This window comes from Harpegnathos saltator, unplaced genomic scaffold, assembly GCF_003227715.2.
Source record: "Harpegnathos saltator strain DR-91 unplaced genomic scaffold, Hsal_v8.6 scaffold393, whole genome shotgun sequence".
Lineage (NCBI taxonomy): Eukaryota > Metazoa > Arthropoda > Insecta > Hymenoptera > Formicidae > Harpegnathos > Harpegnathos saltator.
In genome coordinates this window covers 874,037-891,347 of record NW_020230198.1, presented here as the reverse complement: position 1 = coordinate 891,347, position 17,311 = coordinate 874,037, and the positions used below count along the sequence as shown (strand labels likewise).

At 45.4% G+C, this 17,311-nt stretch overlaps 3 protein-coding genes across 10 annotated transcripts in view; 1 reads left to right on the top strand and 2 right to left on the bottom strand.

Moving 5' to 3' along the window:
- The first annotated feature begins 994 nt into the window (after positions 1-994).
- Positions 995-17,311, top strand: part of LOC105190212 (putative leucine-rich repeat-containing protein DDB_G0290503) — a 48,038-nt gene continuing 31,721 nt past the window's right edge. For 4 of the 5 annotated variants that reach the window (XM_011152864.1, XM_011152855.1, XM_011152829.1 and 1 more), the window contains exon 1: positions 2,362-2,544. The gene's annotated coding sequence lies outside the window, so the exon portion shown is untranslated. Of the gene's footprint in view, positions 1,222-2,361; positions 2,545-17,311 lie in introns of those variants that run through there. The other variant, XM_011152847.2, reaches the window with a different exon arrangement.
- LOC105190196 (ankyrin-2) overlaps positions 3,478-17,311 on the bottom strand; it is a 32,932-nt gene continuing 19,098 nt past the window's right edge. For all 4 annotated transcript variants that reach the window (XM_025300964.1, XM_025300965.1, XM_025300966.1 and 1 more), the window contains exons 27-28: positions 5,384-13,361; positions 3,478-4,480 (exon numbers count right to left, since the gene is read on the bottom strand). In XM_025300964.1, the coding sequence (XP_025156749.1) occupies positions 5,398-13,361 (7,964 nt within the window). In that variant the 3' untranslated portion in view covers positions 3,478-4,480; positions 5,384-5,397. The remainder of the gene's footprint in view (positions 4,481-5,383; positions 13,362-17,311) is intronic.
- On the bottom strand, positions 13,494-16,740 carry LOC105190190 (uncharacterized). Its single transcript, XM_011152784.3, has 2 exons — positions 16,632-16,740; positions 13,494-16,314 (listed from the first exon to the last, which is right to left on the bottom strand). Exon 2 carries the CDS (start codon positions 16,230-16,232, stop codon positions 15,360-15,362), a length of 873 nt encoding a protein of 290 aa, XP_011151086.1. The 5' UTR covers positions 16,233-16,314; positions 16,632-16,740; the 3' UTR covers positions 13,494-15,359.

Sequence of the window (17,311 nt, the reverse complement as noted above, 5' to 3'; positions counted from 1 at the left end):
TGCTAGTAATTGGATAGCTAGTTCTTGTTAAATTATTATTCTATTAAATATAATAGATAAATGTTACAAAATATATAATTACATTATTAATATGTATATAATACTATATTATAAATATAATAATTAATAATAATATAATATATTAATATTATATTATATTAATGATATAATATTATATATTAAATAAATATATAAAATATTATTAATATTATATACTTTACTACAATTACATTGTAATTGTTTATTTATTTGTAAACAATTTAGATATTTATAAGCCTGAGCAAGAAGATAGATTTTTGAGCCAATTGTTCATATAATAATACTTAATCAGAAATTATTAATTAAAGATTATTTATATTCATATACTGTCTCTTTTTTCTCTTCTATATATTATTAAGAATTGCACGATCGAAAGTATGCATTTTGAATTATTCATAAGCGAGCGATTTGCGCTCAAACATGGCGCATATATCGCGCTAAATGTATCGACTGTATCGATATTTCGTAAATCGCATTTGATGAAAGATGTCAGTCACAGAACGGACTGCTGCGCGGTAATACGCAAAGTAATTCCGTAAATATCATGACTTTTATTCGTCTGAACAGAGTTTTTCGCGTGAGTATTATTGTTAGAAGTATCGAGTGTTTCATGCATCATATCACATGACAAAACAATCAATTAGCTGTCGAAAGTAACGATCTCATAAAATAGACCATCAAGAATGTTGAGAGGCAAAGTATCAAGCGTTCGTTGCGACAGTTGGCGAGTTTCTTCATGCTTTCGATATATCAAATGAGTTTCACGCGCGCATTATTGGCAGGAATGTCGAAAGTAGGTTTCGCATCCTTGCCGTGGCAAAATATATGTAAAATGTTGTCGGAAGCGAATATTTCGTGAAATAAACGGTCATGAGTACCGAGTGAAGTTTCACGCATTTTCGATACTTCGAGAATCTCAGTCATCGCGATGTTCAGTCGGTTCGGCCGAAATGGATCATGGCGCAGAACCAAAAAGCGGTTTCTGTATATTTCCCATTTAGTTTGTCTCGTTAGTGAATTTTATCCGCGAATATACCTGAGCACCGAAGATTATCGTAGTTTTTATTAAATTAAAGACAATGCTGAACGGATGCAGAACAGTGCGGTGGAAGATGCTACACAGAATTTCGTCGAGCCTGGTCATCGCCAACCTGATCATCAGCAGTATTTCAACACGTAATGGTGAGTGTGATAAATTGAACTTTGTCAGTAGTAGATGTAAATCACCTTGATTAAGAAAAGTCAAAACAGCCATTGGTATGGCGAATATTAACTCAAGACTAATAACGTCTGTGTAATTCAATATACGTGTCGGAAGTACGATGCTGCAATGGTGGAACTCGGTGTTGAAAATGTTATGATAAAAATTTCGAGGTTACAATAGTCGATCGATACTATCGCGTAACACAAGATATTTCGTTTCAAGTGAATATTGTATTTAATAAAGTTTTCTCAGGGAAATAATTGGTCAGTCATATAAATTTTCGTTCATACGAAGTATAAAGTTCGTTCGTAGAAATTAATCATCAGTAATCTACTTATCGACATTAGTTTACTGCTGTAATGCATATAGCATCTATAATATGAGAAACAAGAGAAATATCATCGGCCGATTGGCCTTATCTTAATTATTTGTAACCTGAAAATTATGATAACTTCGACACTTTCGTATCACTTATCACTACAAGGTACCATAACATCACTACAGATGCCGCTTGAATGCAGATTTTTCATTTCTATTCATATACGTATCGCGATAAATCGATTCTCTTATAACATTGATGATAATAATGATATATGTATATTAAATAATTTTTAGAGTATCAAAGGTTGACAATTTTCAGTTACTGGCTAATATTTGAGCAACTATATAATAATAATAAATAAATGATTTTATGGTGAAGTATTATTTTTATGGTTACATTATTTAATTATTAAGCGGAAAATAACCGTAGAAAAGCCGCCCCGCCATTTTTGAGAATATTTAATTTAGTATACTTATTTTCATATATATAATTGTAATATATATTATAATATATATTACGATTTTAATAAATATAATTTTATCACGGAAAAATACATAAATTTATATATTTATGTATCTATATATATATACACACAAGATATCTAAGGTCTAATTTGTATTTGTAATATCAGTGCTCCGCGGTTATCTTTGTTTATGATGGATCTTATTGGTCTAACGAACTTTCATCCAGCGTCTTCGATGTTACTTTGACAGTGTTTGTAAATAATTTATGTCAGTCTTTCGACTGTTACTGTCCGGTAAATTCCAGAAACCTTCACTAGAGGAATCGTGAATAAATTAAGAAAATATTATTGTAGTGAAATTAATTTTTCGTGTGAAATTAAGTGTATACAATAATTCATTACTTTTGTTCAATTTTTATTTTCTGTCACATAATATTGTTCTTGTAACAATCAGTTTGCGTTCTTCACAGAATTATATGTTAAGAATCTTTTATTCTTACGGAATCGAGTCCCGAGGTAAGCATTATTTTCTTTATTTTGTTTTTACGGTAGTCATTGTTTTTACAATGATTTTGGTGAATGAAGATAATTATAATTTTGTGGGGGGAGGAAGAGAGAAGATATAAAGCCTTTCTAGAAAAATTTCATTTGCTTTCTATTAAGATTGAAAAATGACCTATTACATGTAACGTTGTTACCGTCACAAATTGTTGTTTCAATAAAAAAATTTCAGAAAAATAAACGATAATGTAATTACGTTTTTCGGCAACAAATATATTACAATAAAAATAATTTAAATAATGAAATATACAGAGTGTTTTTAAGATAATTTTGCATCTGCTAATATTATAACGGTATTGATTATTCTAGGATTCACAAAATAAATTCTTACAAATTCGGATTTTGGAATCGAGAAAAATAGTTAGTTATTTTTTCAAATAAATAACGATGACGGTAATAAATTATTTTCAAAAGTCTTATAGCTCTTTGTCTCTCTTTCTCTTTCCTATCTTAAGATTTTCATAGCAAATATGGTGAGGTATTAATAATTTTACTGACTTTTATTGTTAATGAGTCATCATGTTCGCGGGGATATTCATATTTTTAGTTTCAGCACATAATTCTTTTGTTCGTTATGACAAATGAAACTGTTTATTATTATATCGCGGTCGGACATTATAATCGGAAGGATTTTATGGAAGGTTAAAAGTGTATAAAAACAACTTTTTCTTTACTCGATATTGAAAATATAGAGTTTTAAACGTCAGGATAAGAAATGTATTTTTAAGCGTTTAACCCGACTGTTTATGGTACGCTATATTGAGAATAGATACTGTTCCTAATGTGGTGAAAATATTCAACATCTAATTTCAATATAATAAAAATGCACTTCCGAAAAACGTGCGTTGCGTCTCTCATGGGGGGAAATAAATATTACTCACAAGAGAATTCGAGATAATGCACAGATGTATATTTTCGTCATTAAGGAGAAACGAACCTCTCAAATGACATTGTTAACTTGTAATAATATACAGTGCACGTGTAAACATAATCGGTAACATCGTACTCGGTAAAAGAGATGGAAAACAAATGTAATAATAATAATTCGTCGGGCGATCGTCGAGTCCGTTGTCAACGTAAATACGTATTACACTTCGCTGCCGCGTCCGTAATGTCTCCTAAATATTATATTCGCATATAAAATTTTTATCTGTTTAAATATTATATGTATCCTTCGCGTAAACATGCGTTATAAGGTAGTATTATTGTATTTTTTCCTTTCTTCCTGACTTCTCTCTGCGAACGTCGCCTGAAATGATTACACGAGATACACGAGATACGTCGAATACATTATCAAATTTTACGAAAGCGCATCCACAAAGATACCGTCTCATAATGAAAACGCTTATAAAACACGCTACAATACATTACAGTGACGTACGCGTTATAATACAAGTAGAACACGTAAGTAGCACTTTTTAAAATATATCTATATATATATGCTCGAAAAACGCAACGTAACGCACGTATGTAAAGATTCCCAAAACAGTGAAGCAAAGTCGCTCCGCGTTCCCGTCGGACGAATACAGCCAAGAGAACCGTCGCAAATCGCGCAATCTGTCCGAAAATTCAATAATGATAAACAAGCAAGCGCCCTTCCTCGCCACGCACTTCCTCTCTCGTCTTGAGAAACGAAACAATATTATATTTCGAAGTTCGTAACTATCTTACTTATAAGCGTCAATATAAATGCTCTCAGAAGACATCGCGTAAAACAAAGACGAATATAATAGTATCTTATATATCCACAATGCACGCTGCGCGCGCATGCGCGCGCGTGAGTTCTTTAGTACATTATTTCTTTTTTAATATCGTGTTTTACATGTAAAGCTTCTTGAGTTACTCGGTAATATAGTTTTGAAGTCGTGGCAAGTCCTCGATGGTCCGCTATCTGCAATACGAGACAAGCAAATGTGATAATGATAAATCAGTAATTCAATGATGACATTAAGGAGGGAATTACGGAATACGGAAGGCCGTTTTCAAGGCTATTTTTACGAACCTTTTTAACAGAAACGTAAGGTCAATGGACTTGAAATTTTCATAATGTTAATACTCAAAGTATAAAATAAATTTTATTGAATTACAAGAACCGATTCAATTTGTAATTATAGATAAAAATCCAGTCATTCGTCTGTGAGCTTTATTTGCGAGCTTTATGTTGTCGACATAATTCCGGGCTTTTCTCACTACTCTGAAACCAAAAACTGAGCAAGGTTTTTAAAATATACGGTTGCCATTATAGCCCGTACCAAAATGAAAGCAGTGAAGCCAAGTTTGAAAAAATAATGACTGTACAAAAAAAGTATCGAAAATGAAATTTTTTTCAACTTATAATCATGTTTAAAAAAAATGAATAAAATAAAATATAACTGTGTTCGATGTGAGGGCGAAAACTACATGCCTACAGTGTATTGTGTAAAAATTTCAAGTTATTCGGTTCAGTAGTTTTTGTGTAAACGCGTCGATAGTTTAAGAAAATGATGTTTTCAGATAAGCGCGTTTAAAGTTTTAAGTGTATTTCTCATATAGATAATAGCAAATTTATTTTATATTTTGAACATTAATAAATATACTGTGAAAATTTCAAGTTCATTGATCCTACTTTTTGTTAAAAAATTCGCATTAAAAATAGCCTTGAAAACGGCCTGCTCCGCACGTAATTCCCCCCTTAATAATTAAATCAAAATATAATCTGTCGCGACCGATCACAGCGGTTTGAATCGAGAGATCGCGCTCTCTCTTCAGGGTAACAATAATCAAAACTACCAATAGGATTTCATCCTGCACTCACCTACGAAAATTGTCCTATGTATCGCTACTTGTTGACGTTTTCGTCTTGCCGTTTCTCGCTTGAGTCTCCGTCGAAGGTGTTTGTCCCGCGGAACTGTCAACCGCCGCGTCGTCTGCGTGACGGTCATCACTGTCGCTGCTTCTTCTCTCGGGCGCTCCGATATCCTGTTGCTCCAGCAAAGGCATGTCAAGAGAGTCCGACGAGATACGTCGGCCGTTACCGCCGAATTGATTGCCGCCGGCCATGTCGACCGGCGTCTCCCTCGTGTCCCTCACGTTGTTGAGCGAGTCTGAGCTCAGAGACGGGAAGTCCAGGGTAGTCTTCATCTCCAGGGAGTCGGAGCTGCGACACAGCGGGTGATACTTCTTCTCGACGTTGTCCTCCAGTTCCAAGGAGTCTGTGCTGGTTTCCATCACGTTGCCCTCCTTCAGCGCTCGAGCTTCCTCTTCTTCTTCTTCTTCTTCCACCTTCTCCCTCCGTTCCTCCATTTGAGGCTCCATCTCTTCCAGCAAGGTCTGCGTGGTCGGTTGCACGACGACTCGTTCGGTATCGGTAATTTCGATCTGCGAGATGTCCTCCGTAGTGTCGTCCTGCCGATCGAGCCTCTCCACATTGGACTGCGCGATACGTATGATCTCGTCGATCTCCTTTATCCTCTTCTCGTAGTCGTCCGACCCCGAGGTGCTGGGGTTGAACGAACCCGCCGCGCTGGTCTCCGTCCTCGAGCGCGGCAGGTTCTCCATCTTGTACTTGGTCTCCGGGCTCTCGTGCTCCAGTAGATCCTCCTCCTCGCGGGCGCGCAGCTCGATCATGTGCGCCTCCCTGCAGGCTCGCTCGAGACCCTCGAAGTCCTTCAGCGAGGACAAGGAGACGTCGTCGCCGTGGCCCGAGCGGCCGGTCATATACCTCCTCGGAAGACTGCCGTTGTTGATGGAGTCCTGCGAGCCGCACTGCAGCCGCCGCGAGTTCTCGGCCGCGACGGCGCTCTCCAGGCTCTCGAACTCCTGCAGCGACGTGAGCGACACGGTGTCGTGGTCCGTGGGCTTGCTGAAGTACTTCTTGCCGGCGAGGACGTCGTACTCCGGCGTGCTGCCGAAACTACCGCGCATACTGCCCACGCTACCGATCGACTCCTTGTGGCTGCCGAGGCTGCCGAATCTGCTACTGCCGGCCTCGAAATCCGTGACTTCCTCCTCCTTGATGTCCTCCAACGGGCCGCGGTCGTACTCGATGTCGTAGACGCGCGCGTCCGAGTGGAACTGCATCTCTATCCACTTTTTACCTTCGTACTGCTCCTCGTCCGAGTAAGACTGCGAGTACTGGTCGTCGTTGGAAGCCTGCGGCGGGCTCTCCTCGGACTCGAAGTCGAACAGGTCGTTGTTCTTCGTGGACGTTTGGCTGCTGGACACCTGCGTGTCCTCCTTGTTCTCCGCGATTAGGTTCTCCAGGTCGCGGTCGTAGTTCTTGCTGGTCACCTGAGGTATCGAGCTGATGCGGATACTCTTGCCCTCGGAGTCGAACTCCTCCGCCTCCCGCCCGACCTCCTCGATCACCACGAAGTCGTCGATGATGTCGGGCTTGTCCACGAGCTCGAATGAGTCGCTGTCAGGAGAGTGGGAGTGACGTTCGGACTTGTCCTTCTCTATAACGGTGTCGAAGGACATGCCCGACGCCGACGACAAGGACATACTGGCCTGCTGCAGCATCGAGTGGACGGACGTCTGCGCCGCCGGCTCGACGCCTTCCTCTCCAGCCTCGCCGGTCGATTTTTCCTCCAGACCCTCCGCCGTTTCCGCCTCCGCCGCGTCTTTCTCTAGGCTTTTCTCCACATCCTCCTCCAAAGCCCTCTCCTCAGGCTCTTCGCTGTCGCTCGGTCTCGTAACTCGCGTGGAGATCACCTGCGTGCATACGCTCTGAACTCCGTCCTCGGTGACCCGCGACGTCATGATGTCGACCGACTGAACAGCACCGGGCGCGTCCATGTAGGCGGAAGTGGCGGAGTCCATAACCTTGGCGTCTTCCTCCAACGCCTCCTCCATAGACTCCGTTTCCACGCTCACGCTGTCGTCCATGATCTGCTGGAAGATCATCTCGGACGAGCGCTTCATGCGACATGGTATATGACTGTCGATCTTGTCCATCGCCTCGTCCATCGGTATGTCGCTACCGGAGGAGTCCGAAGCCTCGGCCTCCTGTTCAGCATCCAACGCGCTCTCCAGGTTCTCGTCGATCTCGTCTTTGTCCGCGTCCACGTCCGACGGTACCAATGTCTCCGACAGCTCGCTGGTGCTGTCGATGCTGCCGAGGTGGCCCGAGCTCAAGGAATTCAAGGACTTCATGGACTCGCGTGAACTCAACGTACTCGCTGCAGTCTGGTAGTCCTGAGATGTCGGTCTCGATGCTGACTGTTCGATCGACATCATCGCCGTCTCGTATTCGGAGACGGTTCCTGACTGCACACCCGCGGATTGTAGAGCCTCGATGTCGGATGAACTGGGTCTACTTCCGCTGCCGACCTCGTAGTCGCAAGATTGGTAGTTGCTGCTCTCGCCGGAGCTCGAGCCAGCTTCGCTCTCGGAGGTCTTCACTCTCTTGGATATTCTTGCCGGCTTTTGGCGTCTTCTTGGTGCCGGGTAGGGTGGTGCTAAGGAGTAACTGTCGTCTCTATTGTCTATGTCCGAGCCTGATATACTCGCGGGAAGCGGGCTGGGATGATCGTCTTCTTCGTCTTCTCTCGACTCCTCTTGGACGGCTATTATGGTCTCAGTTTCGTGTTTCTCAATGTCGATTTCGGGCGCTTGAGCAACAGCAGTTGGCTTGTCTTCGTCTTCAGCAGCGGCTGCTTCGACAATCGGCTCGTCTTCGACGGGCTTCTCTTCGACTTTCTCTGCTGTCGACTCGACGAGTTTCGGAGCTTCTGGCGATTCGCTTCGTGCAGCTTCAGCTTGGATCTCCGCTTCGGTCTCCGTGGGGACGTGTTCGGTGGACGATAGTGGTGGTCTGTACAAAAATGGCAAGTCGTTCGGGATGGACTCCGGCTGGAGCTTGAACTGGAACTCCGAGGGCGAATCTTTGATCTGTATCATGGTCTCGCTGTTTTCGCTCAGTTCCTCTATGAGATCCTGCTGGGCCGCCTCCAAGGACTCCTTCACCTCAGCGATCTCCTTCTTCACCACCTGATCCAACACTGTAATTGCATATCGCGCACTTAGATCAACACTCTGCAGATCGTCTTTCTTTATTTTGAAGGCACAGGTATCGGTATGCGAAGTCGTCGACTTGCTCGGCTTGTCGTGCTTCTCGTTGCTCTTCTCCATGTGTCGCTTGTATTCCTCGCTCCTCATCCTTGGCCGATAGCTTTCCGCCCACTCCTTCAGCACGTCGTCGATCGTCGTACGCCTCGGTAAATCCGATTCCTCCATCGCGGCGCCTTCCTGCGTTTCTCCCGTGTCTTCTCGCGCAACATCCGCTTGCTTTCCTGTCTTCTCCGTCGACTCCTCCACTTCTGGCTGTTTTTGCGTTTCTTCAGCTACCCGTTGCGCAGAGTCTTCTTCCGCTTTCGCCGCGGTAATCTTGCTAACGTCGGTTGGCTCGACAGTCTCCACTAGTGTCGTAGGAACATCACGTGGGGAAACCGTAATTTCCACGGCCACATCCTCCGTCAAATCTTTCGCTTCTTCTTCTTTCACGGGAACAACTTCCGTCACGGCTTCGGTGATGCTCGCCTCTAGGTCGAAATCTTCTCGGGGTATCGATTGTCGCACACCGGCTGCGAACTCGTCCGTCGGGGTCTTGGCGTCGTATTCCCGTTGCAGCGTGTCAACCAGCTCTTGACACGTGACGTCCAGCTTATCCTCTATCAGTTCGCTGTCCAAGTCCGGCTCAGTCACCGGCACTACCGTGAACTTGCTGGCTTTCGTGATTGCTGGCGTCGTGATGGTCAAGGTGACGGCGTCGCCGCCGGCGACGGTCTCCTTGACCGACTCAATCACGCTGATATCCTCCGAGGATTTGGTCACCGATTCTTGTTCCAAATCCATGGACTCGTCTTGAGAGGAAGTGCGAGCATGTCGTTCGTACTCTTCCAGTTCCTGATTGAACGCCTCCGACGGCTGCATGGCCTCTGTTATCACGATCTTCTCGTCGCCGATCATCCAGTTGACCGACTTGATATCCAAATCGTGTACCAGTTTCATCCGTGGCGAGACCAGCGGCGGACTCTCGATCTCGAAACTGTCCGCTCTTCGCACCACCGCGTCGTGCTCCCTCGGAGGTACCGCTGCTTGCTCGTGAGCTAAAGGATAATCCGCGTTGACATCTTCGGACACCGTACTAGGACTCACGGTCACGTCTCTCTCTTGGGCGATCTTGTCCAAGGAATCCATCGCCGCGCTCTCATGCAGAGACGCTACGTCTCTGCTGGTCTGCTCGGAGAACTTGTGTTCGTCCAGTTCCAAGGACGGCACATCCACCGAGTCTTGCCGGCTGTCTCCTGGTTCCAAGATCTCCAACACTCTGGCACCTGAGAGCTCCGACACGATCTTATCCTTCGACAAGCTGGTGTCGCTGAATAGGTCCTTCTGCAACGGCTCGATGTGGCCACTTGACCTGTCCGATCGGAGTTTCTCTGATTGCGGACTGAACGTTGGCTTGGATATGTCTTCCAGTTCGTTGGTGTCAACGTCGATCGTTCCCTCGAGATCGATCTGGTCGGATATGCTGCTCGGACTCATCGTGATATCTCTGTCCTGCAGCCTGGCGTGCGATGATGACAACTGCAGGCTCTCCTTGTCATGAGGTGATGACTCTTCGTCTTTCGTTAAGTCCTCGCTTATACTGTCCCTGGTGGAGCCTCTCTCGAACGTGTCATCCATGGATGTTTTCGACAACACCGGGTGATCCATTTTGTCCTCTCCTGGTTGCTCGTCCCACGAGCGCTTTATTATACTCTCGAACTTCTTCGTCAAATCGTCCGCCAGCTTCTCGTGGTCGGTATCGCTACTCTCGGACACCAGTTGATCTATATATTCTTTGCTCAGCATCTGAGGCTTCAATCCTGACGTCGACGATCTCCTCTCGATCTCGCTCTCGATTGAGTGTATCAGATCCTCCGCTATGTTCCGCGCCTCGATCTTCTTGGCGACCATTTGTTGTCTCTTCTCCAAGGACTCCGGGACTTCCTCTCTCGCGGGTACCTCGTCCTTCCTCGCTTCGTCCTGCGTCTTCTGGCTGGGAATGAACTGCTCGACCTTGAAACTTTCCGAGCTCTCTTTGTAAGATTGGCCCTGCGCGATCATCTCAACCTTCCCCAGGCCCATTTTCTCAGCGGTCGTCTTGGGCGATTCCTTCGTGTCTTCCACCTTCTTCGTGTCGTCTCTCTTGATCCTAATCGCCACATCGACGTCGCTCTCTCTGATTCTAGTAGACCCTGATTCTTGCGTCGCGGTACCTTCCTTGTCCTCCAATGACTTGAACTGTCCTTCTTTTTTGCTCTCCACTTTGGACTCGGAAGCACTGGCGTCTATCACTTCCTTGCCTTCCGTCAAATTCATCGACATCTTTTGTACAGTCGTTTTGTCTACCTCTTCACTCTTGCTCTTCTTCTCTTCTATCGTCTCGGCTGGCGACTCCTTAGTCAGCTTGGATTCCGAGGACTTCTTTCGCTCAATCTTCTCTTTCTCTTCGTGAGTGATGAACTTGTCCGCACCACTGGATATTTCTGACGAAACCATTTCCTTCTTCTCCACTTTACTGCTTGCTTTCGTGTCCACCTTCGACGTGACTGTTGCGAAGTCCTTGTCTTTCATCGCGCTCATGTCCTCGAACATCTTGAACGCGTCCTGCGCGTCGGTGAAGGTCTTGGAGAATGTCTTGCTCTTCGTGGTGGAGTGTTCCTCGTGCCGCGACATCACCTCCTCGCTGGACTTCTTCTCGGTGATTGTGATCGTTTCACCATCCTTTCGTCCTGGCTGATCCTTCTTTATCTCTTTCTCCTTCATCGTTGCACTTTCCACAATGCGTTTTGGTATGCGAGATTCGAATTCTTTCTTCTTGCCGGGAGGTGAAGCGTCTTTCTCCTTCTCTGTATCCGGGCTTTTGATCGGCTTCTCTTCGAGCTTCTCCGGCGAAGTTTTGGCTTTCGCCTCCTTTTGGCTCTTATCCTTCTCGGCCATCGCTGCGGAAATCGGAATGCGGGACTCCTTCTTCACCTGCTTAATCTCCGCCTCAGCGACGAGTTTCCTCTCGAGGGTAATGTCCTCGGCTGCTTTGGCGACTGTTTCTTCTGCCTTCTGCAGTGACTCGGCCGCTTCTTCTTGAATCGGTAATTCAGCCTCGGTCATTTTGATCTCCTCTATCTCGAGCTTCCTTTCTGTCGTTTCCACTTCCTCTGCGGCCACTCGTTTCCCTCCCTCGAGAAACTGCTCGATCTCTTTCTTCACGTCCAAAGGAACCGATTCGGTCTTAATTCCCATTCGCAATCTCTCCACGTCGCCTGTCATCTGCACCTCGTACGCGGTGTCCGTTAAGCCCTTATCGAGCACTTTCGTCTCCATGCTCGCTTCCGGGACTTGTGTGACCGGCTGAGCGCCCTCGATCTGCACTGATTTCATGATCTGCTCCTGCACCAGAGTCCCGTCCTTTTGCACCTTGTAGATGATCGTTGTCTCCTCCGTAATTATTCGTCTGCCGGACGACTTCTCCTTGACGATCTCCTTGCTCATTGATGTCTCCGGCCTTTGCTTCTCGTCGGTTTTCTCAACGATACCTGTCGCCTCCTTCGGCGCAGTAACGTCTTCAACGAGTTCCAGCTTCTCCGGTGCTCTCCTGACGATTTCCTCTTTTGTGGTTGTGGGCTCCGTCGTTGTAATCTCCTGCAGCGTTCTCGTCGGTCTTGGCATTTCCTCTCTAACTTCTTCCTTAACTTCTCTCTTAACTTCTCTCGCTCTCGTCTGGTCCGATATTGTCTTAACCTCCATTATTTGCTCCACTTTTTCTGTTTCTTCTATATCCCTCACAGCTTCTCTCCTTATAACATCCGACTCCTCCTGCGACATCTCAGTTCTTAACGATACTTTCTCCTTCTCACGTTCCGGCTTCGCACGTTCCTCCACTTTCACGATCATCTCCGTCATCTTCCTCAGCATCTCGTCTTTTGTTTCCTTTTCCGCCATCTCTTCCGCCTTTGCGTGACTCACCTGCGGCTCCTCGGCGAGCTGTCTCTCCTTGTTCAACAGCTCCTTGCAAATCTCCATCACCGGCTGAGCTATTATCTTTTGCACTTCCTCGCGCATCTCTTTGCCCTCGTCCGTGTCCTTCTCCTTTTTATCGATGTCCTTCGATTCTCTTCGCGCTTCCTTCGTCCACTTGATCTCCTCCGTAGTCTTCAGGATCTTCTCTATCTCCCTCGCCTCCGCCACATGCTTTTCCTCGATATCAATATTCTCCTTCGCCATCTCTAGCGCGCTTTTCTCTGTCCGGCTCTTTTGATCCTCGATCGACTTACCCTTGAAGAGCCGCTCCTTCTCGGACTTGACTGACTCCTGGTGAGGCAGTCTCGGCGAGCCCTTTGCCATCTCTTTCTGTATCTGCTCCTCGAAGTAGTGCGCCTTCTCCGCCACCGAGCATTCCGAGATGTCCGGCACGTTGATGTCCTCGATAGTCTCTGACCTTATGACGTCTGAGATACCCTCGGTGGTACCATCTTCCTCGGACACGACGTTCGGCAGGCAGGACTCGCTGTCGCTCTCGTTGATGGTGAGCTGTGAGGCCCTCGACACCTCGGATTCGGATCGCTGATAGCTCGCGCGCTTCCTCGAGATGTCCTCCCAGAATTTGCGCTTCTCCGAGTAGGTCTGCCTCTCGAGTTCCGGCGACAGGTCCGGTTCCTGATCGGCGCCTACTTTATTGGGATAACTAGCATCTACGGATTCTAGGGGACAAGCCGCTTTTTGTGCAAGGGATTCGTGGATAGCGGCATCTAGAACAACCAAGAATGATGCTCACATTATATTTTTTATTAAGCACGTCGTTATAATAACTGGGATACATCGTGAGTGTGCAAGTATGTGAATGCGTTTGTGTATGTATGTATGTGTGTGTGTGTGTGTTGATTTGTTTGTCTGTCTGTGTGTATGTTTTTTCATTTACAATTGCTTTCATTTATCCACGGCGAGATCTGGCGAGCGAGAACTTCCGCAGCACAAATCCTTTGTCCTTTTAGCTTATCTCTCTCTTTGGTATATATATATATATATATATATGTGTGTGTGTGTGTGTATGTGTGTGAGAGAGAGAGAGAATGGAAATTATTATTATTTGAACTTATTGTATGCACGATATAATTAGAATCACTGTGTGTAACACTGCATATAATTAGAACTGTCGTAACGCTGTAACCGCTAAGAGTATGATTCGCAATTACGACGAATGTATACCATATATATATATATATATATGTATGTATATATATATATAGCGAGTGTTGAAACTTGCGTAGAACTGTGTGTGTTAGAGCCTTCCTTTATTATAATCATTTTCTATTGCACCTTTTTGCAGCACGCATAACGGCTTGACTCTAAAAGCAATGCCACTGCCAAGAAACGAGAAGAGAACTTGTCAAGTTGCTGCATTAGTAATTATCTCTATATACGTATTTACACATATTATTTTATATATAATTATATGTAATATGATTATATATATTTATGTATATGTATATATGTATCAGTTTATAACGGAAAAAATCTCTAGACTGCAGAGACATACTCTTTTGCATTAATATCCCATACGGTTGTCTATGATAATGTTGAGGACGGCAGTTCGGTCTGCAATTATAACAAGTACACAAATATTGCGTTATTATCGGTTTTACAACAAAGACATAAGAGTTAATTCGTCGAGATAAACATGTGTCGACGGATCGTGTCGCGTATTGTTCGGCCAATTGAAAGAAAGGTGCGTGTCTGGCGTTATAATATATTCGTTACATCGTTATAAGCGGACTTCTTTTTACAAGTGACGAACTCTCCGTTTCAGAGAGGAGTGTTTTTGGTAATTGTGATTTTTTTCTTCCTCATAATCGATCGAATGGTATTTCGTTTTGTTCAGATCGTCATGTTCCCCCACTTCCACAGGAGGTTATTTATAAATATTATTTATAAATAAATTTTTTTGGTTTTCTTTTAGAGGCACGGTGCAAAAAGGAAAATGAAAGAGTCCGCGACAAACTTCACACTAGGTACACATACACGGCGGTTACTCGGAAAATAACATCTGCCATTTTCACTCGATAAATATTTATCTCAAGGACATCGAACGCCCGCTCGGGCGTGACGGAAATAGATTCTCCATTGACACATGCTGCTTACCGTCGTAAATTTCCTCGCGACCTCTTGAAATAAATATTCTGCCCGAGGAAAGGATGGAGAGATTATTTCTCGTGGACAACTCTCGTGGGATAGGGTAAAGAGTAACGAAAGAAAATGAAAGACCAAGTCAAGAACGCGCGATTTTCGTCTCATCGTGCCGTGTCTTGTCGATATGTTTCTTCGGTCCGAAGGAAACACTAATGTTCGTCATATGTCTACTCAGGAACTTCAACTCGACGCACTTCCTTCATCATCCCCGAAGGTCTCGATAGTTGTCCAGTGTTGCTTGACGAGGCTGACGAGGAAGGTTTCGAGATCCTATTGATCCTCAAGTCGAGACCCTCTCTAATCGAATCATGGTTTCTTACATCCACATGAGACTCTCCGGTTATGCAACGCTGTCTCTCACCGCAGCAATCGTAAACGCCAGATCCTATTAGACACCCTCGGTACGAGGTTTATCCGATCACAACCGGTCGATAATTTTTAAGGACACCCGCTCAGTCATTCGCGTTGAGAACATTCCGCTCGTGCTCGAACGTTAGTCCTTGTTATCTACAACCGGAGGATTGACCTCGTCTTCATCTCCATGCAATTCTCTGATAGATCTAATCGACGTCTTCAATGTCGGTATGGCAATCGCTGATAGCCTCGTCGATGTTGTCCGACATCAGCAGGTTGTTCTCCACCTTATTGGTCATGACGATCTGCGAAGCAGCCAGGATGTCAAAATCTTCGTAGACGATTTCGGGACTCGCGGCCTCGTCCAGCTTCTCATCTTCAGACGTCTCCACGTCCTCGCTGTCGGTGTTCGGCATGTCTGGCATGTCCTCGGTGCCCTGGTCGATGGATACCTCCTCGCGCGACAGTCGGTTTCGCACCTCCACGGAGAACGGGCCGTCGCCCTCCTTGGTCGTGATCATTTCTCCATTGAATTCGTTTAGGATGTTCTCTCGTAGCGCCACGTAGATGATCGGTTGGATGTCCTCGTCGGCTTCTATGTCCTCCAGGTCGGTCTCGCCTTGGTAGCTGTTCTCGGCGACATTCAGCTTGTTCTTGTCGTCCTTGTCCTCGGTCTCCGCGTCGCTGTAGATCTCGTCGACGTCTGTGAGGTTGTCCGCGAAGTTACTGCGCTGCGACCTGATCTCGCCGTCGGCTATGAGGTAGTCCACGTTGTCGTTGACCCTGGCCTCGCCGAGCACGCCGTCCTCCGTGTTGACCACGGAGATCAGCGGACTAGGTTGGTCGTTCAACGGCAGCGTCGGGTTGAGCTTGCCGATCTTAGAGGTGATGATGGTCAGCTCGCCCTCGGAATCCGTGTCGGAGAAGTGCAAGGACGCGTTGCTCATCATCGCGTTCAGCCGCCTTCGGGCGGACCGGGACTTGCGCTTCACTTTCGTCCCGGAGGAACAATCCTTCTCGTGCGCTTGACTCTCCTGCTTCGTGATCGCGTGATCGCGCTCGTCGACCTTCGCCGCCATGGCCGATTTTTACGCGTTTTTTACGCGTTTTACGCGCGACCGTGAAAGTGCAAACTACTAAGGAACATAAAAACACCTGAAACTGAAAAACGCAAGTGGGGCAAAATTAAAGTGACGTAAAATTCCAAATAAATAGAACATAATTAGTTAAAGAAATAGAACATAATTAGTTAAAGCGTCATTCTTTTGAGGTGTTCGTTGCGCGGATGTGGAAAGCTCGCGATTCGCAGGATTCGATTCTCGCGATGAGTTCGTGCTCTCAAAGCGGACCTCGCGAATCGCGAACACGTCCGTCATCGTCGCGTCGAACCCGCCAATTTGGACGAGACGAAACGAAACGAAAACGAGAAAAAGAAAAATAATAGGGTTGCGTGGGTGACGGACAAACCAAAGACTCACGTTTTGGCAATCGCTTTCGGACGCTTGCAGGATAGACACGTTACTTTGCACGTTAATTTGCACCGTTCCCTTGGTCGGCACAGATCGAACTAAAGAAGTCCGCCGTGGCGCTTTCGAGCATTTGCTGATGCTGTTACGTCTAATTAAGTTAAGGAAGCCTCACCCAACTCTTAAGTCGTAAGCCGATTGTCTTTCTCCCCTTAAATGAAAATAGAATGACAATCGAGAGTCTGTCTCTCTTCTCCGTCCTCGAGACGAGCAGAAACGGCGCTCGACTCTCGACGTTATTATTCCTTCGACCTCGTCGCTGCGAAAGCATTTTTTCTCTCGGTCTCGCAAGTATCTCTTTCGCTCACGAACGGCCACGAGTCGCCAGACCTTTCTCAAGATATCGCTCCACCCAGTCATTGGATACGACGGGAGGTACCCTCGCATGGTGTTACGCTCATTGACGATAAAACGCGTTTCATCACGCAAGTTCTCTTTTTGCACCTTGCATTTCTTGTCATTTTTCCGTATTGCATGAATGATATTGGTTCTTTTCTTTTTCTCTTCTTTTCTCTTTTTTCTTTTCTTTTTATTTATTTTTTTTCAATTGGAGCACTCTCTCGACGCGAGTAACTCTGTGCTTTCTCAAGTGAAATTTCGAATGGAGTACTCGCTTGATATTCAATGACCGC